The sequence below is a fragment of the Bufo gargarizans genome, chromosome 2 (genome assembly GCF_014858855.1).
Source record: "Bufo gargarizans isolate SCDJY-AF-19 chromosome 2, ASM1485885v1, whole genome shotgun sequence".
NCBI lineage: Eukaryota > Metazoa > Chordata > Amphibia > Anura > Bufonidae > Bufo > Bufo gargarizans.
In genome coordinates this window covers 234804596-234832469 of record NC_058081.1, presented here as the reverse complement: position 1 = coordinate 234832469, position 27874 = coordinate 234804596, and the positions used below count along the sequence as shown (strand labels likewise).

The window sequence follows — 27874 nt, the reverse complement described above, 5'->3', positions numbered from 1 at the left end:
TGTTGTTAGAATCAGTTGGAGTTCTAGGGATAGGCATATGACATGTGGAGGTTTTAAGGCAGCACTACTCCAAATGATGGAATGTTGGGTGCCCTTTCCTAACTGACTGACCACTTTCCATTCAAATTTGTACAACAGTAGACGCAAAGGAACCACACACTAGTGTAAAGGAACCACAGATCTAGTGTAAATATAGGAAATTCAAGTAACTCCATCAGGCTTGTGGTAATGTTGGATGCTAAAATGGACATGCTGATTGTAGAAGTCCGTATGAGTTCCTGGGGACATGGAGACAACCGTGTCTCCATGGCCAAAGGAACTGACAAAGCTCATAATATGGCATAACATTTTCATCACAAAACCATTTTATAGACACTATTCTTTCAATTGGACTTAATGACTAGGGATGAGCGAACCGGTGGAAGTTCGGCCGAACTTCAGGTCAAAGTTCGGGTTAAGGACCCAAACTTGACCCCAAATCCAGACCCCATTAAAGTCAAGGGGGACTTCACTTTTAATTTTCTGTTATAACATGGTTATAATGGAAAATAATAGCATTCTTAAGACAGAATGCTAAATAAACTTGCCATTTAGGGGTTAAAAATAGATAGAACTTCTAAATCACCCAGACACCGAATCCGAACTTCAGTGAAAAAGTGCGGGTTTGGGTCAGGGTACCCGAACAAGCAAAGATCGGTACGAAACCGAACTTTGCAGTCCGGGTTTGCTCAACCCTATTAATGACAATCATTAATCAGAAATACATAAAATAATAATAATAACAACATTAATAGTAATTTTAGACAATGTCACTATTGCTCTATCTGGCAAGATTCAACTAGCTGGTGTTTGGATGAAATGTGAATACTTTAACACCTAATTATCAGTCTAAAGATATGATTTGCCTACATATTAATTTAAGCAAAATCTAATTAACAGTTTTATAAGTAGTGTGGGGTTTCGCTCTGGTAGACAGGGTAAGCGGGCGCAGTACAGAGGCAAATACAAGTTCTTAACTCAAACATCAGTGTTTATTCACACTTGTAATTGTACAAAACAGCACGTAACTTTGCAATCTTGGTGTTTATTCACACACAATGGAAAGTTCATATAACACAAGTCACCTTGCTGGCACTTCTGCCTGCAGTAGTCCACAGCAGGCTTTAGGGGGCCCGTTTTCCTAGCATGCATCTCTCAGGCCTTCAGCATGGGACAAAGCCTCAGATTCCAAAAACAGAGACATCTCTGCTGAGTCCAGCTGCCTATTTAAGAAACCCGGTCCGGTATTTAACCTCACCTGGCTAAAAACCAACCCAGCCGCACATGCTGGGAGCAAAATACCTGCCTTTCCAGACACAAGCCCTCACTGTGTCATATACCCCCCTTTTTTCAACCCTGAGGGGGTGGACACACACCAGACAATGCACCCAGGACAGGGCATCTGCGTTTCTCTGCAACCGGCCTACTCTGTGTTCTGCCAAGAACTGAAAGTTCTGCAGGGACAAAAGCCATCTGGTGACCCGGGCATTCCTGTCTTTGGCCTGGCTCAACCACTTGAGAGGGGAGTGGTTGGTCACCAGGCAGAACTTTCTCCCCAACAGATAATAGCGGAGAGACTCGAGTGCTTACTTGATAGCCAGGAACTCTCTCTTCACTATACTGTACCTGGTTTTGGCTGGGGTGAGCTTGAGGCTTATGAAGACAAAGTGATGCTCCTCCCCGTTGACTTACTGAGACAATGCAGCCTACTTAGGAGGCATCTACGAACTCCCTCTTGAAGTCGGGCGTCACCAAAAATCGAGAACCCGCACAGGGCTAACTTCAAAGCGGAGAAAGACTCTACCGCCTGATCATCCTAGCGAACCATCATTGACTTGTGTCCCTTCAAGAGTCCTGTCAAGGGCGCGGCTAGAGTATCAAAGTGGGGAACTTTTGCAAGAGGTGGAGTAAGTCATAATACAGAGTCCTCACAGGCTCAGCTGGCTTAAACCCCCACTAATGTACCAGCTGGGCCTGGACCAACACATTCACCCTCAGTCTTGCCAATATCTCACCCTTTACTTCATCGTCCGGCAAGTCGAAATACACCCGCTGGGAATCAGATGCCAGAAATGGAGCGATGACCTCAGCCCACTGGACACAGGGTAGCTTTTCCCGGATGGCCACTTTCTCATACATTGCCAGGTAGTTTTAAAAGTCGTCTGTGGGGGTCATCTCAGGAATCGCATCACGGACTGCTGTCCGGGCATCGTGGATGCTCGGGGTTGCTCCTGCTGTCTGCAAAGCCATCACGTGTTGTAGCAGCAACTGGTTCGTCTCCTGCTGCTGCTTATCAGCCTCGCACTGCTGCAGATTAGCCTCCATGAGGGCCTTCATAACAGCCTCCATTTTGTCATGGGATACTGGTTGTAATACAGCTGGTTTAATGTACAACATACAACCGTGCCTGAAAAATGCAGAAATCGCAAATATCGGCGTTCACGCAAGCCTCACTGCTCTTCCCGCATCCTCCACCAATCAGCACATAACTTTGCAGTCTTGATGTTAATTCATACACAATGAAAAGTTTATTCAACACAAGTCACCTTGCTGGCAGTTCTGCCACAGCAGGCTTTAGGGGGCCTGTTTTCCTAGCATGTGGCTCCTAGCCCTCCAGCACGGCACAAAGCCTCAGATCCCAAAAACAGAGACATCTCTGCTGAGCCCAGCTGCCTATTTAAGGACAGCCAGGTGCTGCCAAAACCCGGACCGGCACTTAAACTCCGGTCCAGTATTTGACCTCACCTGGCTAGAAACCAGCCCAGCCGCACATGCTGGGAGGAAAATACCTGCGTTACCAGACACAACCCCTCACTGTTTCACAGTAGCCATAACATGTGTATGATTTTTGTGTGATTTATATATACCTATAAAATACAATCTGTGCACAAGATGAATAAGCTTGTATTTAGATGGAGTGGTGGGGCTTCAACAGCTAGCTGTCAATTGTGAATAAATTCAGGGAGCCTAAGGTGAAACTAAATATTTATCTCCAGGCGCTGGGAGCTATCGTTATATCATCAATCAATGTTAGTGGTAGCTTTATGGGGTCTTTGAGCAGGCCTTTAGTTAGAGGAGATTTTGACCTCTGTGTTTGGCTTTACATTTAACATTTACCATAGCACTTGAACTACTGATACATTGTATAATATCCATGAAATACTGTGCTGTTCTTTTTGCTGCTTGTTTTTTTTTTTTTTTTATGAACCGATTTGAAGTCTGCACAAGTTAAGCCCTGATGAATAGCTACAAGTAAAAGTAAGGCTACTGATCTCTAACCTCCAATCAAATGAATCACTTCAAGTAATAATTTATAGGGTAAACCATGCATTTATAGGAATATATTTACAATGGAAAAAAAAAATCGCAAGTTCTTCTAAAATGCTTGTCAAAAGATTTTGACCCATATTTATAAAAATTTTATAAATATAATATAAAAACATTTTTTTTATCAGTACCATGATTGGTAAATATAAAATGTGTAACATTTACCATTGCCATTGCTAGAAAACACAGATGCTGGGAACAAGGGTGGTATTAATGGATATATCTGTCAGAAATGTGACAAAAAGGGGACAGATGGGACAAGCATTTTATCTCTGTAGACTGTAAAGCAACTCTCTTATCAAATCAGGGGTACAGTTAAATCCTTTCTTAGTAGTTTGCTTCTAATCCCGCCCCCCCCCCCCCCCCCCCCAAAAAAGTTACTTTAAAAGGGTAATTAGACTATCCAGATTCTCTACATGAAAATTATATCAACCTGGTGACAAGTTCAATTTAATATTAAACATTTGTGGCATTGAAAGTCACTATTGATATTATTAATTTGCAAATTTAATTTTTTTTTGTGCAGGATTTTATATAGAATATAGTCTTAAAAGGAATCACCAAAAATCTTGTCCTGCTCTGCCAATGAGTCCTGAAATTCATGATCCCCTGGCTTTCCCCACACCTGCCTCTGACTGGAAAGAAATGGTCAGTCTGTGGAAGAGGGACAGTGAGAAGTGGGAGCTCATGAATATCAGGACTCATCGGCATGCACTAGAGCTATTAGGACTAAGAAGTTATGGCAACATATAACTATTGACAGATTCCTTTGTATAATAATTGCTTATTCATACATATGAAAGATTTTCATTTGAAAAAAAGTATCTTCTTATTGAATTGAGTAGTAAGGTCAAATATGCCTTGGTTCCTGGTGAAAATTTTATACATGTCAATTTTATGCTCATAATGCTGTTTGGAGATTAAGATTTGGAAGTGAATATTGGGTGTTTTTTTTAAATATTAATTGAAACTATGATCCTGGTAAAATTCCACTCCTGCTGTGCTTGACAATCTCTTCCTTGCTACAGACAGTCAACAGATACACACAAAAGAAACCAGAGTGCACAGTGGGATCTCATTTGGGAACAAGTCAAGATTATTGCATCCAGAGATGATCCAGATCTTGTATAACAACATATTCCTTATAGAAAATATACTGGATGTGGCTTCTTCTTACAGAGATATTAAGATTGCTCCATTCCCATGAAATATGTCTAATGAACAGTGCAATTTTAAAAGGAACCTTTTTTGAGTTTAACATGCTGTCTTATCTGCAGGCAAAACGTTAAAGAGCAGGAGGAGCTGAGCAATGGACATTATTCCGAATATCCTGTAATTTATTAACCAAAGTCTACACTCATTGTATGAACACTAATGCTGTCAATTATTGAGGTGGACGGCCTACTGGACACTTTATATCAGAGTTAGCAAATTTTTAAATAAATAAATTACAGGTTATAGAGGATATTTTTTCACAATTCTATTTATTTTCAACCATCCAGATTATTCTAGTTTATAATATGCGGCTCACACATTAGACAAAATTACAAAATTAAAAGGAAATTGTAATTTTTCTAATAATTAGTTATCTCAGACTGCCCCAATTTTTTTTATAAAACAGATGTTTCTTTCTATTTATCTATTAGTGACAAGACAAATAAGGACTTTGGGTCACACTTTGTTGTGGACTTCTCCCCTGCAGATCAAAGACTTCATTTATTTCTCAGCTTAAACAAATAGTAGAGAAAATAAAAGTATTCCAAGAAAAACATCACTTACCACAAACATAAAAGTTTGACAAACAAATTTCAGACACAAAAAAGGCAACTGGTTTTAAATTATGGACCCTGAAAAGCAAGTGAACAAATCAGCAGGGGAAATAAATCGCTGATGGAATCGGAAATATTCTATGGGAAGCACCTCAAAAGTCTTAGGATCCCAGTTTTATTCTTGTCAAGTGCGCATACATTTCTGTTTTTTAGACCCCTTTGTCCATCAATCTGTACTTACCAGAAGATCTTTCCCAGCCCATTTGCATTCATCCCTTCGAGTGTTTGTTACTGGCCATGTAATCTAAAAGAAATAGATTTTAAAAAGAAAGTATTAATTATATGTAGAACTTGGAAGAATATTAAATATTTTACTTGTAAATGTATTAACTCGCAAAAACAGAAGACTCTGATTCATCAAACTGGTTTCATCTATGATTTGGAGTAACTTTCTGTCTTTTTACTTGTAAGACAAATTTATCAATAGAATGTGACAATCCAGCTGTTTATGGGCATTCCTGTGAAGTACACTGGGATTGCCTCAAAAAATTATTATTTATTATTATTAAAGTGCCATTCATTCCATGGCGCTATACATATGATAAGGGGTGCACATACATAATACAGACAATTGCACTAATCATAAACAAGATGAGTTACAAACTGGTACAGAACGAGAGAGGACCCTGCCCGTGAGGGCTTATAATCTACATGGTATGGGAGAAGGACACAGTAGGTGAGGGTTAAGTTGGTCATGGCGGTATGAAGGCAGCAGGGTAACTGGTTGTAGGCTTGTCTGAAGAGGTGGGGTTTTAGGTTTCTTTTTCAAGTATTCCACTGTAGGTGAGAGCCTGATATGTTGGGGTAGCGAGTTCCAGAGTGTGGGGGATGCATGGGAGAAATCTTGTAGTCTATTGTGGGAAGAGGCGATAAGAGGAGAGGAGAGAAGGAGGTCTTGTGAGGATCGGAGATTATGTGTGGGGATGTATCGTGAAAGTAGCTCAGAGATGTAGGGAGGGGACAGGTTATGGACGGCCTTGTATGTATTTGTTAGTACTTTGAAGTGAATTTGTTGGGCAATGGGGAGCCAGTGAAGGGATTGGCAGAGGGAAGAGGCAGAGGAGTAATAGGGTGAGAGGTGGATTAGTCGGGCAGCAGAGTTGAGGATAGATTGAAGGGGTGCGAGAGTGCTAGATGGAAGGTCACAGAGGAGAATGTTGCAGTGGTCTAGGCGGGAGATAATGAGGGCATGTACAAGCATGTCTCAACTTCTCTTTCCCCCTAAACTGTCGTAACTGTGGCAGAAGAAAAAAAGTCAGAATGTGATAGATTGCCTGTGCTAAATTCAACAAGTTATGTGCGCTACTTTCATAACTTTGGCACATGACCATCACCTTTACACAAATAGACAAATTGAAGACAAACATCAAATTGGGCCCTGTTGATAAATCAGGCCCAAAATTCCTTGAAAATAACCTATTGTTGCAACAAAAAAAATGGACTCTTTAGCAGCAATATCAGTATCAGAGGGATTGTAGCCAGAAATTGATTGCCTAACCTATTTTTTTGGTCTCTTTCTTTTACTTATAAATATATTATCTCCATGTTTGCAGAGTGTGCTCCTGCTGCTGTGATGAAAGTGTGCCTGTGGTAAGAGCTGATATTGTTGTTGTTCTTCCTCTCTGTAGTCTCACATGAACAGAAAAAAAACTAATCTACACATCTCCTATTTCCCCTCCTTCCACTCTCTCTTTTTTTTTTTTCTTTTGAGGTTTCTGGCAGAGCTCTCTCCTATAATAAAGCGATTATATTCCACTAAGTGTTTGTGCCATATAACTTAGTTATTTAGTACCTAATGTACAAATTGGAAGGATTTTGTTGCAATTTTCTACAAACCAGTAATATTCCGGAGGTACCAACCATATAAAGCTAAACCTACTGTAGATAGTACACTTTTGACAGATGTGGACTATATTAATAGCAACCACAGACAATCTAATGTCCATTGTTGCAGAATAGCCTCCAATGTTTTCCAGTTAGGGCGAGGTAGGACCTTATAGGACATCTGTTACATGGATTCCCCTAAAACGCATAAGGGCTGATTTACTAATGAAGATGCACCAGAATTCTGCCTACAATGAAGCTATAGTTCTGGCACATGTGCCAGTGATGCACATTGTTTGAAAGGGGACACGTGTTTAGATGGGACAATGTGTCAAAATTGCAGCAAATCATAGAATACAATTTTGGCACAAATTAGGCCAACTAATAGGTTGCGTAAAGTTAGACTAAGACAGTCTACCAGTGAGCCATATTTGTCATCCTGCATCATCCATTGTGATCCATCTGGCAAACACTTGTCTACATCAAGTTTACACTGTCTAAATGCTGTGCATCTCGTAACTAAAGACACAGGTCTGTATCTTTAGTAATTTAAAACCTTTATGGGAAATGCTGATGAGTTTCAATTCCCAAAACACAAGTCTGAACCCACTACATAAACTGTTGCACGTTGATTTGGTATTGTGCTATATAATTGGTATTTAGCTACAGATACATTGCTAATACAGTCTATGATTATCACTAGTCTTTTAATGCTACCTAAGCTCAGTACTTCAAGCAAAGTAAAACGGCTTCGCACCCACTGAAAAATCCAGTGATCCTCACAGTCAATTATTCATGCTTGTTGAAGAGCTTTTAGGAATTAGGTATAGAATAAAACATGATCCTCATTTAATACCACACTATGAATCTATTGGAAACCTTGGATAACGTAATAGAAATAGAAAGCAGGGGGAATTGCAAACCAGAACAGATAATTTACACATGACATTGAACAGATATTGGCTCTTGAACGGAAAGGAGTGAATACAACACCTGAATGAATTCCCTTCATCCATTTTATTGGATTTTTCTTTTTTGTGGCTTTTTTCGCAACGTGCAAACAAGTACAAAAATTCTGTTGTATAACAGTTAAATGCCAGCATTATAAAATTATTCTCTTGACACACAGTGTGTAGCTATACATTTTATATGTGGCCATTTGTATAGGAAAGTATAAAACTGAGCAATGATGAGTCGCGTGTCGTGCATGACTTACATTAAAGTCAATGGAGTAAAAGTGGAGTATATTTGTATTTTTTTGCGATTGTCGACAGCACTCTGACACCATTACCAAACATTAGAGCAGTGAGACTATGGAAATCTCTGCCTGAGGAGGTGGTGATGGTGAGTACAATAAAGGAATTCAAGAGGGGCTTGGATGTATTTCTGGAGTGTAATATTACAGGCTATAGCTACTAGAGAGGGGTCGTTGATCCAGGGAGTTATTCCGATTGCCTGATTGGAGTCGGGAAGGAATTTTTTATTCCCCTAAAGTGGGGAAAATTGGCTTCTAACTCACATATATTTTTTTTTGCCTTCCTCTGGATCAACTTGCAGGATAACAGGCCGAACTGGATGGACAAATGTATTTTTTCGGCCTTATGTTACTATGTTACATCAAGTGTCAGCGTATAGCTGAACCCTTAAGGTACAAGTCTTTTTATTTTGAAATGCATGTGTGCTAAATGTCTTTCACGGAGACTTATTCAGTTTAAACTTGTTGGGCACAGGGGCACTATGGATGTGGCACCATATTCATGGTCAGCTGAGTGGGAAACTCAGTTAAAATATACGGCGATGGGGTAGAACAGCCAATAGCAGGCCGTGACGGGGGATGAGCCTCCCTAGCATCATGGGTGACGTCCCCACCTTCTCAATGAACATGTTCATGTGAACTGCTTTAGTCTATGACTGGCTTCACCAGTGATGAGTCCAGAAGCTCTAAGTACTCCTAGGTCTGTGGCGTTTTGGTACACATCACTGCTGACTCATTGGCTTCAGCAGCTCATGTGACCCCATTTATGCAGATGTCAACAGACAGCGACCAGAAGTGCAGTGCAGAGAGCCAGCAGGTTGCTAAGTGTCGGGAGCAGAGAAGTAGGTTTCTCTTCATGGGTCCTGGAGGCTTGGAAGGGGAGATTTAAAAAATAAAATAAAATTAAGTCTGAGGAAATCAGCATGTTGTGATCAAAGGAGTGGTGTTTCACGAAAGGTTACGTTTTCTTGCATGTAACAGATAATATATTTTTAAATCTAACATCTCTAATCAGAGTAAACAATGTGGCAGCTCTTAATTTCATCCGCCAGCATAACCTGAAAAATCACATACAGGTCAGGAAAAAATAGACATTTATTTTTTTGTTTGATCTTCAATGTTATTGCTGTGTATAAACAGGCATTTTACTAGGAATCTGAATTCACACGAGCACCTTCTAGTTCCTGCTTAGATCAGCTGGCTCCATATGCTGCTGTCTGTAAACTCTATTTTGACTTGTCACACTCAGAGTGTTAAAGTTGAAGTAAAATTTTAGGCCGACCACTCAGACTGAATTCTGCAATATGAAACCCAAATGAAAGGCAATGGGAGAGACCATGTTTTGTCTAGATTACTATTATTTCTTCATGGCTGTCATAACATTCCTTTTGAATAACACTTTAACTATAAATGAGTCAGGACGTTTCACACCAAGATTATAATTTTTAGGAGCACATTGCACATAGGACAGCCTACTGGCTTACTATAATAAACATGTCAAAAGTGACATCAAGTTGTTTTACTGTCATACTTGACTGGCCACCCGGCATTTACTATAGGACTACATTGGACCAGCTTGATGCATTTGCCACCATTTTCATTTCTGTATGTGTCCTGTTGTTATGTCTTCGTTTTTATACAAATTTTTATCTTCTAAAAGGTGACAAAGAGTATATAGACACTGCTGGAGTTAATTTTTGCTCTAAAAAAGTTTAGCATGCCTTTCATGTGTTGTCCGGGAATACAACATTTCAAGCGCAGGCAGCCTGCCTCCCCTACTTAAAGCCTGCTTACTTTGTCCTCACTGTTCTGGGCCTCCTTGCTGGCTCTTCTGGCCCAGGGTTTGTTTGCTACCTCCTTGGCATAGTCACTTGATCCTCTTCAACCATCTACAGGTTTCAGTGGTGATGTGTCTCTTGTGGACGTATCACCACTAAAGCTGAAGAGGATCAGGTGACAATCCCAATGCCAGGGTGCCAGACTAGAAGATGGAGACTTCAGAGCCAGCATGGAGGACCAGAGCGGCAGGGATCCTTTCAGTATGGGAGGCAGGTTGTTGGCAAGCCCTTTAATATAACAGTAATTTGCCATATCGTTTTTACCGCCCCTCAACTGCATAGTCTGAAAATGCCTCTGAAAAGCTTCTGATGGCATGTGTATACTTCATATAAAAGAGGCATTACTTAAATGGATTAACCCTTAAAGGGAACCTCTCATGTGGATATTTGATTATAATCTAACTAATTATATACAATCATTAACTACTAAAAAGCACCTTAGATGTACTCACTTACTGGTGTGACAGATGGTGACCTCATAATATACACACACAAAGATGCCACATGCTAATGAGCTGATTTGAGTCCAGTGTGATGTCAGTGAGTCCAGCGTTTTTTTTTTTTAATTCAGATATATAGCCACTCCCCTGCCCACCTGCTGCTGATTCATATGGAAAAAACTGTCAATCAGCAGCAGGTAGGCGGGGAGAGTCAGGAGCTCATAAATATTTCTGACTCATGTTGGCAGTCACTTTTTGTTGCCCTTAGTTAGGACACCATAAAACTTGTGACAGGTTCCCTAGCAATATTTTTCCTGATGCATTTCAGCAGCTATATTTGTTTAGATTTTTCTTAGTAATATGGCTAGGTCTAAGGTCTTGTTTTATGTGGGAATTTTTTTTTATTATTTAATGGCATTATTCAGGGGTACATACATGTAAATTATGATGTAATTTATAAATATTTTTTTCTGCTGAAATATGGAAAAATATGTATTTCATGTTTCACACTAAATAAACTGATAAATAAATCCTACAGGCTATTACGATCATGTGGACACCTAATATGTGCACTTTTTAAGTTGTATTTAATGTGTGAACTATAAAATATATATTTAGACTAAATGATATGTTTTTACATTGTCATTTTTTCTTTTAAATTCTCATTATGGAATTTTTAATTTTATTTGAAACATAATGTATTAGAATACTCCTGTACGCTAATATATAATATATACGCTAATATATTATACTGTGTCCCTATGACACAGGATGATGTTAGGGCAACACTAGTGTGCCATAATAGCAGGAATACAGAACAGACAGCCTTGGGATTTTCTGCAGGTTCCCAAGGCTAACTTCAGATGGCTCCCCCAGTCTCCAATCAGGCCATTAGGAAACCCAGTGACCCGATTATAGGGAGGAATCCCATTGGATTGCCACCTCTTGTCAAAAGGCAATGCTGCACACAGAGGCCCTGCACTACACACCATTAAAAGACAGTCATTAATGTGGGCACAAAAAAAGGCTGTAGTGTAAAGGCTGGGTTTTGAATGGACATGGTCCTTGATAGCACAGAATAGTGATGGCAACTATAACAGCAACACTGTAATATAAAATCCTGTTGTTAAACAGGACTCATTACAGTTATTTTCTCCAATTAATGCTTTATTAGAAATGTTTTGTTCCACCTCGTTCTCCGACTTTGGTTGGAGTGTATTTGGATTTCGGACCTGCTTCTCTGGCACTTCAACTTTGTGTCTGGTATGTCTAGTATACTAATGATTGTCTGTCATTCTGATGGGCAATATAACTAGATCCAGGAAGTGTGAGAAGATTAAAAATTTATAGAAGAAGAATGACTTCTAGCTCTATGTCATGTTCCCTGCTGTGATACTGTCCAGAATTACACTGATCTGTTGGATTCCAAGACCAAAGCAGTCAAAGTCACTGACCACTATTCTAACAGGCTGAGTCCCTAGACAAGAATCTTCTCGTAATTTCATTTTGTTTAACAGAAACCAACTATACCCTAATAATGACTGAAAGTTCATCATGACCAGATTACAACAAATGCCTAGCTTTAAGAAGGCAAATAATGCCATACAATACCTTTTGATAATCTTTGATATTAGCCAAGTTAAATGCAAATATGTGATCCTTAGCCCCGACAAATAGCCTTCCCCGCTCTTCATCTAATACGAATGTGCTGTAACTCGAGCTGTTGGCCAGTCCATTGAATGTGATTAAATTGTTGGAGTCCAGCATTTCTAAAACAAACAGCAGATTGAGAAAAGTTAGAAATTAAGACAAGGGTTTATTATTACAACAACTTGATACAATTTTAGATAATTCTAATCTCCTAGATTCATAATGCCCATTAAGCCTTTGAATGAAAACTTAAGAGCAGAAAACAAATGGTCAAACATTGGAGACCTTCAGATTGTTCCAAATAAGGATTTCTAAACTTGTATGTACATATGCTGACCAGTTGCTGCAAAGGTCGTTTAGAGCATGTTCTTGTAAGCCACCAGTGATGAGCGGCAGGGGCAATATTAAAATCTGTGATATTTTGCAAATATTTGTCATATATTCATGAATTTGTGATCTCTAGTCATTATTTTCTTGATTGCAAAAATCGGCAATCTGAAAATTTGTGATCAACACTATTCCTAAAGTCAAATATATTGTAGACTTCTTATTGGCTCACAAGCAAAAAGCAGTGATGGCTCATGGGTACTGATGAAAAAAAAATCTAGAATATTCGCAATTACGAAGATATAGCACCATATTCTAGATATTCATGAATTCTCAATGTGCCAATATTCACAATAAAAATTGGCGATTAGATCATTCGCAAGCAACACTATAAGCCACAAGGGTCATTATGCCCCATTTGACCATATCCAAAAAGCTTCTAGGGATATGTGTATCCATATATAGGAATTTAGTGCACAAGAACATGGCCTTTGCTACAAAATAGTACAGTACAGTACAGTACATCTTCATGTGTTGCATGTCTGCATTCCTTTACAATGGAACCCTTTAGGTGATGCAGGGCATGCAACAGAGGCATCCGTTTGAAGCATGGGCCATAGCGTATAAGTTAAAAATAAGTTATAACATCATATAAACAGAGCTTTGGCTGGATCCACCAAAATAACTATAACCAGACAAAACAATGAATTATGAAAAATTAAAATGTGCAGATACAAATTCAATAATCTCTCAATTTGTACCTCTAGTGCATACAACTGAAGTGATTACCAGCAGCTTAAATGTCCTCTAGACATCAACAGAGAAGTATCCCCAATATCTCTACACAAATCCTGCACTTCCTATACAAACTCTTTAGACTGAGCCTGAGATATTATATATAGATATTTTAGATCACTATGACAAAAAACATTTCTTTTCCAAACTAAGATGCAAATTTTTTCAATAGTTTAAAGGTAAAAACTACAATAATGGCTGCTTTCAGCCATAATTCTATTGTGTTCTACCTTTTGTATGTCCATCATTGATGATATGATAGTCACCTTAGTCAAACACTTTCATTTTGTTCATTTAAATCTGAAATAACTTATTTCCATATCAATAGCGATGTCTGCATTTGTGCTGGCCTAGCTGTCTTCAAGGACAATAAGACATTGCATACATTTTTGCCTCTGCCAAAAATTTCATAATCAGGACTGCTGCGAGGAGAACTAGGATATAGTAAATTTTCCTCACTTTATCTCGACCAATTCTTAGTAATAGCATGATGAGAGAGAAAAATTAAATAAAAAAATTACATTCTAGTTAGGAAATACACAATTTAGTATTGAGTGAATCAAACTAACACTTTGTACAGCATTAAAATATGTAGCCTCTGTTGAGGGAAAATTCAATTTACCCGTTGAGGCAAAAATAATTTCTATATCTTTAAAAATCATTTTAAATAGCAATCCAAAATGGCGTTTGGTACCTAGGTACCAGCCAGTACCAAAACAGATTTCCGATTCTGAATTTAAAAGAGTTTTTAAAGATGCAGAAATTAATACCAAACTCATTCACCAGAGTCTTTGCGACTTTGGCAGGTCTCAGTACAGTATTAAAACGACGTATTAGACTATATCAACTTTGGATCTATGATCCTAAGCTCGATTTGCTCAACACTAATAATGATTATGTTATGTTTCCATAGACCTGCAAATCTAGGCAGTGAATGCACATCACTGCAATCCCAAATGCATAAAGGAACATAATATAGCTGGTGACACAAGACATATGACTTGACTTGCACAGTTCTGTGTTCTAATATTGTCTTGCATGCTGACCCTTTTCATGACCTTGGATTTCATGCCACCTTATCTGCACATGTCACAAAGTGTTTCTGCCTTGTCATCACTTATGTTTTACTTTCATCAATGTACTATAAGCTCTAGATGGAACAAGAATACGTCTCCAATACTGCATAGCTTGAACATGTACTCAACAGGTTTTGATGTATGAAGAAAGTTATAAAAATACTTGGAAGAGATGAATATTGCCAAGCAGCTTCAGATCATGTAATAGGGATTCAATACTGTATCACTGTGTATGACTTAAAAGCAAATTGTGTATCTCGGTTGTAAGTTTTAAGTTACAGTTCTTGCTTACTGTGTGTAGCATGTTGATCATATTTTTGGAGTTTCTAATTCATTTCATAATTGAAACAGACCCTTGAACCTTTATAATGAATGCCTTTATTTTTTATTTTTTTTTGTGTTGTTTTTTTGTTATATCTAGATATTATATAGATTTCACTGTGTTTTATGCATATTTACATAAACTCACAGTCCGTGTGGGACTGAAGTGCCTAGGGCCCACTAGTAAAATGTATTTTGGGAATCCACACTACGTACCTGCTCACACAGCAGCAAGATAATACCAGATGATTAAAAATGGGGGTTCCTGCAGCACCTATGAGAAGGTAGGTTCTGGGGGGGTAGAGGATAGTGGTAGCTTTCCTCTATACTTAGAAGTCATCTCAGTTATCTGATTGTGTCTATAATAATAAACTGTGCAGGTGGTGGGAGATCAGGGGCCCACCTTGCTCAGGAGCACATTGGGGGATTTACCTGTACCCCTGTGGGCCAGTCCAACCTGCTCACAGTTAACCTAGAGACAGCTTTCTTAACAGCTTGGATGCAATTGCAGTCCACTAGTAGTGTGTTTTATACACATTAAAGGTGTATTCAAATAACAGGATGCTATTAATCTGCCCTCAAAATAGTCCATCAATGTGAGATTGGTGGGAGTGTGACTCTAGGCACTCAATGTTGATCAGCAGTTTGAAGGGGCAATGCATTGTGTGAGCACTGAGGCCTCATTAAAATTAACATGTCGGCATCTACCTACACAGTGTCTACCTGGTTGTAGTGGTTCAAGTAACTGCAGCTTCATCCTATTCACTTTAATGGGTTGTAGCTACATTACCATGTACTGCCGCTTCTACACATACAGCGTGAAGGTAGAAGGTTCCCTTTAAAAAAAATCTTTGGCAGGTGTGCTAACAGTTGGACCACCACTGATTTAATATTGATGGCCTATTCTGAGGATAGGTCGTCAATGTCCTTATCCCAGAAAACCCTTTTATGGTGAACTTTGATCTTTGGAATTACAGAATACTTCAGAATGTCAGGTGACTACCATTTATTTGCCACTGCTGCTAATTAGCACTATACACTACTGCTCAGTAGAACATACCACAGCAGTCATGTTAGTATTATGACTTCTGTTCCTAACATATAGATAGCAGCTATAAATCCATCTACTTGACAGATCCTTCCGACGTTTTATGAGGTTCTAAATGGTTCCAGTATTTTAATAGACAAGAATAGCTCTGCAAACTCATCTATTCTTGGTTATAGTCCAGAACCCCTGAAAAAAAACCAATATGAATAGAGCCCAACAAGGAAAAGTGACTACTTGGACAATTGTCTCTGTGCTGGACTTTTCTTTTTTAACAATCAAAGGACACTGGAAATATGGTATATACAGTCAGGTCCATAAATATTGGGACATCGACACAATTCTAACATTTTTGGCTCTATACACCAGCACAATGGATTTGAAAGAAAACTAACAAGGATGTGCTTTAACTGCAGACTGTCAGCTTTAATTTGAGGGTATTTACATCCAAATCAGGTGAACAGTGTATTAATTACAACAGTTTGCATAAGTGCCACTTGTTTTTGTCTTCAGAAAGTGAAATGCATGCTCAATCGGATTCAGGTTGAGGTGATTGACTTGGCCATTGCATAACATTCCACTTCTTTCCCTTAAAAAAACTCTTTGGTTCCTTTTGCAGTATGCTTTGGGTCATTGTCCATCTGTACTGTGAAGCGCCATCCAATGAGTTCTGAAGCATTTGGCTGAATATGAGCAGATAATATTGCCCGAAACACTGCAGATTTCATCCTGCTGCTTTTGTCAGCAGTCATATCATCAATAAATACGAGGGAACCAGTTCCATTGGCAGCCATACATGCCCACGCCATGACACTACTACCACCATGCTTCACTGATGAGGTGGTATGCTTAGGATCATGAGCAGTTCCTTTCCTTATATATACACTCTTCTCTTCCCATCACTCTGGTACAAGTTGATCTTGGTCTCATCTGTCCATAGGATGTTGTTCCAGACCTGAAAAGGCTTTTTTAGATGTCGATTGGCAAACTCTAATCTGGCCCTCCTGTTTTTGAGGCTCACCAATGGTTTACATCTTGTGGTGAACCCTCTGTATTCACTCTGATGAAGTCTTTTCTTGATTGTTGGCTTTGACACACATATACCTACCCCCTGGAGAATGTTCTTGATCTGGCCAACTGTTGTGATGGGTTTTCTTCACCAGGGAAATAATTCTTCGGTCATCCACCACAGTTGTTTTACGTGGTCTTCCGGTGTTGCTAAGCTCACCGATGCTTTCCTTCTTTTTAAGAATGTTCTGGCCATGCCTAATGTTTTTGCCGTCTCTCTGATGGGTTTGTTTTGTTTTTTGAGCCCAATGATGGCTTGCTTCACTGATAGTGACAGCTCTTTGGATCTTATCTTGAGAGTTGACAGCAACAGATTCCAAATGCAAATAGTACACTTGAAATGAACTCTGGACATCTTTTCTGCTCATTGTAATTGGGATAATGAGGGAATAACACACCTGGCCATGGAACAGCTGATAAGCCAATTGTCCCATTACTTTTGGTCCCTTATCAAGTGGGAGGCACATATGCAAACTGTTGTAATTCCTACACCGTTCACCAGATTTGGATGTAAATACCTTCAAATTAAAGTCTGACAGTCTGCAGTTAAAGCACATCTTGTTTGTTTCATTTCAAATCCATTGTGGTGGTGTATAGAGCTAAAAATGTTAGAATTGTGTTGATGTCCCAATATTTATGGACCTGACTATAAATGTACACAGTAATTAGCATGGTCTTGGACCACATATATATATATATATATATATATATATATATATATATATATTTATACACACAACTGTAAGTCTTCCTATAAGCTGAAGCCTCATGCCAAATTCCACCATACACATTACAGTTGGCTGTTTGAACCTCACTATCATGTCGATGACAATGCATTGTGGTATTGTTTTCAGGCCAGAAGGAACAAACAATTTAAAATGCAAGAAATATCCTTCCTCTAATGTGGTGTTGTGTCTAAAGTACACTGTACACAAGACTGTTATGTTCTTTTAAAAAGTTCATGAAAGGTCCATATATAGCTGTTCTGTCTTTCCTATTCTTGAACATATTGCTGAGGGAAATCAACAACAATGACTACAAGACAATCAAGTAACAAGAATCTGTCAAATACCACACAATAGAGCACCAACTCCATCCTTTGGGTAAACTTCAAGCCTTGGGTTACACTTAATAATTCCTAACTGTTAAGAGGTGCCAACAGTAGGTACATTATAGTCACATATCACTAAATAGCTCAATAATGCATTCATGTATAAGGGATTTAGGAAACCATAGACATAAAACAAATATATTAATAGTCCATTTGGATAAGCATGCATGCAATGTAAATAGAGGGCAGAGCATAAGTATCTTCCAGACTCTTCAGGTGCAAATAGTACCATAGTAAGGGAAAAAAGAAGGATAATATTCATAGTTAAATGTAATAAATAAGACATAGATATAACAAGGGGGTAGATATAACAAAGAAAGTTTCTACACCAACATAGAAGGGAACGATGAGGGGAACTGGCTTCTAGGGGTCTTTGCCTTCCTCTGGATGACCTTTGCAGGCTAACAGACTGACCTGTCTTTTTTCTGCCTTAAAGAGCACCTTTCACCGGATTTTTAAAATTAAGATAAGTACCTGTACTTGCGGGGTGCTGCCACCCTGCCTATTTTCCAAAAATATGCCTCCTACGCTGCGCTGTGCCTCCCGGTCCGGTATTTTCCCCACTCAGTATGCTAATACTGAGCATCGGAGCAATGGGAAGGAGACACAGTCTTTCTCTGTGGGTGTCTCCTTCTTCCCTGGCTGTAGCACTGTCCAATTGCATCGGAAAGCGTCTCAGCCAGGGTGTGACACATATCATTTTTGTAAATGTTTTTATTCAGTTGCCTGAACATGATTATGGGGGCTGCAATCTTGCCTGAGCTATTCTTAATGGCATTTAGAGATATGCTTTACATTATGTACCATGGGCTACAAACACAATGGACATGAAGGGACCTCACTGACTTTTATGGGAGAGTTTTCTAAACATGCTCTGCGATCTATGTAAAAGGTCAGAAGGGAGTCGATAAGCTTTGACAATAGCCTATTGTGAATGGTAGATCCCATGTTACCTATCTACCTACATAACCATCTAATATTTCTGTCATTATAACCCTGCCTGTAATAATTAACAGATAACCGCAGCAAATTGATCTGTATAGTCCAAGAAGTTGTACCTAATAGGTTTAGTGGTCAGTGTGAAAACAGCTGTATTTTTTTTTTTTTATATAAATATTGATATGGAAAATAAAAAATTTCAGGATAAATATTTGGATCAACAACCTATCTTCATGAAGCTAGCACCAATAACTTGCACTATTATAATTTTTTAGGAAAGGCATCCGGTCCCCTCCTGAACTTGTTTATTAAATTACATCACAACCCGTTTTCTTCCTGTTTTACCTAACGGAAGACTTTGGGACAGACAGGATTTACATACAGATTAGATTGTGAAAAGGACCCATTAAACTGGCCTCAATGAACAAATATATAATGTCAAAAATTTCCATAAAATTATTTTACCTATGAAAATACATTTACAAAACGCATCTCTTTTAGCCTCAGGCAACTATTTAGAAAATCTGTCTTTAGGAAGAAATTCATAAGTGTAGTACTTTCAGGCAAAGAAAACAGTCACACAGTCACACAAACTGCCATAAAATACACCAAAGAGGCCTGTGCCTCTTCATAAAGTTTGTGAATGTTAATTCAATGCACTTTTTACTGAAATGCCAGACTTCGTAACTCTGCTTTGATATCTATATAACTATCATACACAAATCTCTTTTCTTAATAAATTAACTTTCATACTCCATTAACGGGGGGGTCCCAAAATTAACACTTATCCACAGCTCACAGAGTAGGTGATAAATGTTTGATTACTTAGGGACCCAACATATTGACGCCCACCAATGGCTAAAATATGCATGATTGAAGCGAGGAGTCTGAAGGGAGCAGCGGTTGAACATGCACGCTCACACTCCATTCAAAGTCTTTGGGACTGGCAGAGATAGCTGAATGCTGTACTTGGCTAGCTATGTGAATTATGTGGCTTGGTAACACATATAGATTGTGGGAAAGTCTCGAACTCTTTAACTTTACCTGCACTCTGAATAAAGAGGTGAGAGAATCTGCTATAATGCACGGATAGCCAATCCCAGTCCTTTGGCATATTACAAGTGCTGCAAATAATGCCTGTATTTTTAGGATAACATGAGCTGGTATCTACAGAAAATTTTATTTGCTGCACAATATCTGTGCTGTTATCTGAATCACTTCTGCTAGTAAGTGTAGTGGTTAGGTCAGAAAAATAGAAGAATTTTAGAAATTGCTATGAATTTCATTTCATAATAACTAAAATGTATGCCAAAAATGAAGCCTTTATCTTACACTAAAAGTGTTCTTCTGCATTTCTCATATATGCGACTACTGAGATCTATTGTCTTTCAAGGCAACCCACCAAATGCAGTCCAATATGCAGACACCATGGTATGGAGCAGGAGAAGATGAGCAGATTATGTACATATTTGTTGAACAATTTAGTGTAACTAGTCAGTTATCCTTTTCAGCTTCAGCATAATATGGCATTAGGAGTCCAGTGGGTGATCCTACACAGCAAGACAGTCCGTTATCTGTCAATCACTAAGAAGGACCACCCACTGGACTCCTAAGGCCAGTATGAGCTGAGGTTCAAACTAATAAATTACTAGTTATACAGAATTTAACCCCAACAAAACTATAATTAATTCTAATCAGCTCCATCTGCTCTGTGTATCTTTGCAGCTAAGACTTTTGTAATGTCTTCTGGCAACAGTGACAGTGGGTCTCCCTGGAGAAGTGGAGAATTTTATTTCAATAGAAATGATATTACGTGAGAAAAGCATCTTCATCTTAGGAAACTATTAGGAAACTATTATTACTAAATGCCCTTTAAAGGGGCATTCACATGACTGCATGTATCGTTGGTCTGCAAAATGTGTATCCACAGAATACTGATGTTGTCCGTGTGACATTCGTGTTGCATCCTGACCTATTCACTTCAATAGGTTCATGGTCTGCATTTGCGGCCAAAAACAAGACATGTTCTATCCTTCGCAGAATGGACATATGGACGTAGAAAGCACATGGATGCTTTCATTTTTTGTGGATACTCGTTTTGTGGACTGCAAAATACATACGGTCGTGTGAATGCCCCCTAAGAACAATCATTATGATAACGAAGGACGTTGTCACAGTCATCTAAATGGTAAAAATGTGTAACATTTTAGCAAAAGTATAAAAATAAAATAAAAAAAAGAAGACTTTTTGGGATATTTCAATCAGATGACGTAATCTACCTGGATTCGTGGTGTGCTTCTGTTTAAGTTACAAGAAATTGAGTTATAAAATTGTAACATGTCGTTAACTACTTTAAAGCTTTGGAAAACGAGTTGAGGTCAACAATATTTCATTGTGCCCAGAAGAGTCATAAACTGGTTTTATATCAGATCTTCATTATTTTCTATGGGGGAAAAGTTGCTTGAGTGGCCATTTGTTTTCTATTAGCTGTCGTCTTCTGTAGAGTCAAATAGCGAGAAAAAAATCCTAATAAGAATTAGAAATGTAGCATGAAACAATCATATATTCTTTATGTTCTGTCGTTATTTAAAACCCTAATTTGGCCTCAGACACAATAAAAGATTAAAGCAGAATATATATTGCCAGTAATGAGAACAGAAGCTATTTCCAACCAGTAACACAAAAAAAGGTCAGTCATGGTAGAGAGCTGCTGGTGCTGTGCATAAGGAAATATCTGCTGTTCATTGACACTCAGTAGCATTTGAACTGTTAATTCTTATGAAGTGTTAGTGCTGTGAAACTGAATGGTAAAAAAAGAGCATATGTGTTAGAAAGTTTAATGCTAAATGCAAAATGATATACAATGAGGGGGTCTAATGCCTCCTTTATATTACTCACAGGCATCACTGCATATTTAGTGTTTTCTAGCTCTGATAATAGTAGTTATATTAATAAAAAAAAATAATGCAATAGTTCTAAGGGTACAGCTACATGGTCAGTTTCTGCATACAGTTTTGGAAGCCAAAAATCAAGCCTGGATCATAAATGGAGAGAAAATATAAAGGGCAAATATGACTTCTCATTTTTTTGGCTTTCAAAACTACATGCAAAAACCTGACCATGTGTTCTTACCCTGAAATAACTGTGATAGATGACAGATGATAGATAGAAAGAGAGATAAGTATTGAGCAAAAAATGGGTATATAGCAGCAGTGAAGAAGTGGGTCCTTTTATTTCACCACACTGCAACGTTTTAACTGCTCGATGCAGTCTTTGTCAAGCCTATAGAGAGATAGTTAGATATATGTTTTGTGACTTGATGTTTTGGTGACCCTTTTCCCTTCACATTTCCTGGGGAAAGCAATAAAAATCAGACAGTCTGATTAGTGCTTCCTCTGATGTCGACTGCTGACTAAAATTCTCATGTCTATGGGTCATAGACCTATTATCAGAACTTAAGTCAAAAACCAAAACCAAGTTTAGACCTTTGTTTAGGACACTGATGAGGTACAATAGGTCCTCACATACTTAGGGGGAATTTACCATATAACGTATTGAAGGCCCACAATACTCTTCATTCCACGCAAATAATTCCTTTACTGATGAACATAGTGAAGTTTCTACCCATCTGAGTCTTGATAAAGCTGGATAAACACTCAGATGAGTTGAAACGTTGTTATGTTTGCTCAATAAAATAGTAATTTGCGTGGCATGAGGAGCCCTGTAGGTCTTCAATACATATCAAGGGTGTCAAACTCATTTTTGCTGAGGGCCACATCAGCCTTAGGCCTCTTGCACACGAACATGTGGCCGTGCTCCGGCGTGCAGCAATGCACGAACACCCGTGGGGCAGCCGCAGCGGATCGCGGACCCATTCACTTTAATGTGTCTGCGATCCGGCCATTCCGGAAAAAGATAGGACATGTTCTATCTTTTTGTGGAACGGAAGTACGGGACGAAATCCCACGGAAGCACTCCATAGTGCATCCGTAGGGTTCCATGCTTCCGTTCCACACCATTCCGCATCTCCATATTTGCAGACCGATTGAAGTGAATGGGAATGCACACGGAACGGTGCCCATGTATTGCGGATCTGCAAATGCAGAGTGTGAAAGAGGCCTTAGGGTTGTCTTCAAAGTCCACTAGTAATTCTGCGACTGTATAAATGTAACTATGCCAGTTAGGTGTAGGTACATTTATCACCTGTTGAAGGCTACCATAAGGCTGATGGTAACATATTGCTAAATAACACAAAATAAGTTTGTAAAAATGCTTACCTATTTTGTTTTCTGGCTGGATGTCTGTTTGGCCCCCACAGAGCCTTCTGCCACATTGATCCCCCAGAGCCTGCAGCCACATTGACCGCACAGAGCCTGCAGCCACATTGACCGCACAGAGCCTGCCGCCACATTGACCCCACAGAGCCTGCCGCCACATTGACCCCACAGAGCCTGCTTCCATATTGCCCTCAGAGAACCTGCTGCCACCAGTTGTATGTACCTCCTTCTCCACTCCTACTCAATGGAGGCACAAAAAGAAAATGGTGACTGTCAATGATCTGTGCTCTCACCAATACTTTCCCGGCCACTCAACAATCACGTTGACGGAGCGTGCCCCTGCTATGCTATCACTACATAGCTTGGAGGTAGAGCTGTGGGGCACTGCATCAACGTGATTGTAAATATACACTGTGGCACTAACTTACACATATTACTAGCCTCACCGGCGAGACTTGTGTTTGACACATGTGCATTATATGGTAAATTCCCCCTATGAATTTGAGGACCTACTGTTCCCCAGGCCTTCACTATATAATAGCTGAGGTTCGAGAGCTGGAACCTAAAACTGTGGGCACCAATAGGATTTAAAGGCTTTACCCATAGTGGTGGATATTATCATTGTGTTGCTGACATTTCAATGATAGGGGGGAAGTATTGTTTCCATCTGCATTGGAGTAATTTGCACTAAATGTATCAAACACTGCATGTTGATAAATTTGGCACATCTCTATACCTAACACTTTTGTCTAGAAACTCCTCCAGTTTTTCTACTCCATATCCTTACTGAAGTGACTTTTTAAAAAGCTGTAGTGATAAATCTGAATGGCAATTTATTAACCCTTTCAACCTTTTTTTTTTTTCATTTTGCATTTATGTTTTTCACTTCCTGCCTTTATGGTGCCATAACATTTTTAAACCTGCAAAAAGTCAATTTTTGTGCCATAGTTTGTGACTTTTTGAAGCCAGGATACTAGAGTGCAGGACTTGATAAATATCCCCCCCCCCACCGCTATTACCTATAAATAAATACTGTATTACTTATGGTACAGGGAAGTTAAAATACTTAAAATTTACATTGCTCAATATCACATTGTGGACAGAGGACATTTGACATCGTAATTACAATACTTCATCTATTTAACTGATTACTATGTTACATTTCTAACCAAAGATGACCCGTCTAGTGGTAATCATATACAACACTCAATACAAAGTTCCGATAATTTATCTTGAGTCTCTAGACTAGACAAAAAAAAACTGTGAACAACATATGTTCCTTATTTTTTATTGTATTACAAGAGACTGCGGGTCCTGCTATGTAAGGACCAGAGTCATCTGCTTTGTAGCATGTAGAATAATTTCCTATTCTATCAACACCTAATGAATTTCCCAAGGAAAGGAACAATGATGTCCAGTATACAGTATGTGTCTTTCGGTGCTCCTAGTAATTAAGTAGCATACTGATAAGAGAAGGTAGACAATATATCAAGCACAAAGGCCAGGCTTTCATTTTCTGTCCTTCCTTTCTTTTTCATCTCTGTAGCACAACATTAATTACAACACAGCTGGGTCTTAGGGCGTAATTCCAGTTTCCTTTCAGTGGGATGCAAGGCAGAGACCGTCTGACGTCTTATTTAAGACACACATCTATCACAAAGTCACCAACACCCTTCCCCTCGTGAAGTCGGAGATAAATATGATTTACTCCACCCTCTGGGAACATTTGCATGTTTATTTTAGCCACAAACCACATCTGAGACCCACTCTTGGAGTAATCGTGTCATTATCATTTTCAGATAACATCGGACTTTGTGAATGTGCCAAAGATTCACTTCTGAGGTTCTAATTGTTTTGTACTATTTTAGGTACAAGGACAAATCAGATTATTCAGGAAATAAGCTTTGGTATTATTTTACGTGTAGATTTTCTGAATAAAAACCTTTTGACACGGTCTGAGCCAACATATACCAGGGAATTGTCAAAAAATACACTACTGACAGCCAGGAAAATGACAAGTCATACTCACTGGAAATTTGAAACCAGAAAATACTAAATAAATGTCTTGCTTAAAGGGGTTCTCCAGGCTACAAATATTGATGTCTTATCCTCAGGACGGGTCATTAATATTAGATTAGTGGGGATCTGACACCTTGCACCCCCACAATCACAACCCCCCTTGCAAACAACTAGTAAATTCATTCATAACTTCTACCAGAAATAATAAAGGAATTGTACAACATAGAGCCATAAGAATTGTTATCACATGGGAAATGCAAAAAAATGGAGAGGTCATAGTTCCTCTTCATTGTATGACTGACCTGTTACTAAGAAATGCCTGACAACACCATAGGAAACACTGTTGATGTTAGGTAGTCTATAAACAACAACAAAAAGTAAAGACTATAGAAGACCAATAAAGGGATATGTTGGACCATTTCTTAGAAAGAATTAGAAGTTATATAGAAACTGAGTTTTCTAATATCATTCATGATCTTAATGTTGGATTTATTATTTCCAATATGTAATCATAACAAAATGCAGCTCTCCGTGCACTAACTTCCTCAAGCTTTCTGTACATTTAGCATATCTTAACAAGTAGAGCTACAGTGTAAAGTATTCATAGAGTAAATGAAGCAACTGAAGCTTTTGGAAAAAAAAGAAGGTAACTTTCAGATAAGCTCAGACCTCCATTAGACAACTCAGGTCAACAGTCTCATGTCATAGTTCTGCTCTGCTAGAGAGGAGTTGAAAAGTAGCCAAATGAACAGTAAAGAAAAACATTACCAATAGGTAATAACCCTCATACATGCCCAAAACAACACCATATTAACAGTAGATGTTTTAGACAACAAAAAAATATATCAGAAGAAAGAGTGAAAATTCATATTTTAAGAACGTGATAAAAAGGCTATTTCTGCTTATTAGAGAGAAGTAGAGATCGCATTGCGGTTCGCCTGGCGATCGTTTTGAGGCGATTCGCCGAATATATGGCGATGTTCGCATGAGTCATATTCTTTTGCATTGCGCCAAACTTTGACCCATGGCACAATCATCAGGTTGTATCGAAAGGACCGGCACTCCAGAGCAAGTGCTGGTCCTTTCTATACAAGTACGTGCGGATCTTCCCTGGACACGTGCACCGCATCACTGACAGCAGAGTGCCGCCTGTATCTTCTTTGGACAATCATCAGGTGGGACAGGACAGCCAATTGGGATGTTTCAGAACGTGGACACACCCCCACCCTATAAAAGAACCCGATCTGGCAGCCATTTTACATTCTGTGTTTTTCCAGTGTAGGGAGAGGTTACTTTGTGGAGCAGGGACAGATTGTTAGGGACACCAAGCACTAGCTAATAGGGCCACAAAAGTCCTTTTAAGGACTGGTATAGGTGTGCTATCGATAGGTGTAATATACTTATATTATATACTTAGAATATACTTTCTAACATAGAAAGTATATTATAGTGCATTTGTATTGTGCAGCAGTTGTGTACGGTTCTTCTGCGATACCGCAGCTATATAGAGGGACAAACGCTATTGGAATAACAAATTGCAACTGGTGTGATATACCTGTTGCACCAAAAAAAAAAACTGATTGAGGGGTGTGATATAGCTGCTTCTATCAAATATTGATTCAGGTGTTCTATATACCTGTTTCCACAAAATATTGATTGAGGGTTGCGATATACCTGCTTCCACAAAATACTGATTGAGGGATGCAATATACCTGCTTCCACAAAACACTGATTAAGGGGTTTGATATAACTGTTTCAACCAAATATTGATTGAGGGGTGTGATATACCTGCTTCTACAAAATACTGATTGAGGAGTGCGATATACCTGCTTCCACCAAATATTGACTGAGGCCTGCGATACACTGGCTTCCAAAAAATACTGATTGAGGGGTGCGATATACCTGCTTCAACAAAATACTGATTGAATACCTGCTTCTACAAAATACTAATTAAGGGGTTTATATACCTGCTTCCACAAAATACTGATTGAGGGTTGCAATATATATCGGCTTCCACCAAATACTGATTGGGGCCTGCGATATACCTGCTTCCACAAATACTGCTCTTCTCTGGGGACTTTGGCACAGGATAATTTTTAAAATTACAGGCAGAGGAAGAGACAGGCCGTTTCACATGGGTGATAGGTGTCGGGCAGGTGCACCAGGCCGGAGCCTAAGTGTGAAGTTGTAGAAGGTCCATGCGATTACATCAAAGGACGCACCAGAGTTGGTTGAGTGGCTTCGGCTTCTGCACCCTCCTCACTCTCTGCTGTGGGCAACCCCAAACACACCACCACCACAACCATAGAGGAATTATTTTACCATCCATTCCCACACCTTACCGATGCGCAGCCTTTCTTGGCGTCGGGGGAGGAACAGGTGGTAGCAACGGCCGCCACCCAGTGGTCTGACGATAGCACCCAGATCAGCCCAAAGAGGGTGGTCCCCGGTGTTGCTACATACTCCCAGATATCTAATCTCAGTGTTGGTGAAAGTGACGATAATGACGTGTCACATGGGTGCCCACAAGAGAAGAAGAGGAGAGGAGTTCAGGGGGAGAGACTGAGTAGCAGATAGAGAGAAGAAGCAGGCAGAACTCGCAGTGCACAGGAGGCAAAAAGCAGAATTCAAATGCATCTGGAGCGATCCATCCACCATGCATCTTGCACCCCCAGGATGCAGGCACATGGCTCC

The 27874-nt window shown here is 39.2% G+C and overlaps 1 protein-coding gene across 1 annotated transcript in view; it reads right to left on the bottom strand.

Moving 5' to 3' along the window:
* The window catches only part of SEMA3A (semaphorin 3A), a 232949-nt gene that overhangs the window by 149438 nt on the left and 55637 nt on the right, over nucleotides 1–27874 (bottom strand). The window contains exons 2-3 of the mRNA XM_044280112.1: nucleotides 12164–12321; nucleotides 5377–5439 (exon numbers count right to left, since the gene is read on the bottom strand). Of these exons, the coding sequence (XP_044136047.1) occupies nucleotides 5377–5439; nucleotides 12164–12321 (221 nt within the window). The remainder of the gene's footprint in view (nucleotides 1–5376; nucleotides 5440–12163; nucleotides 12322–27874) is intronic.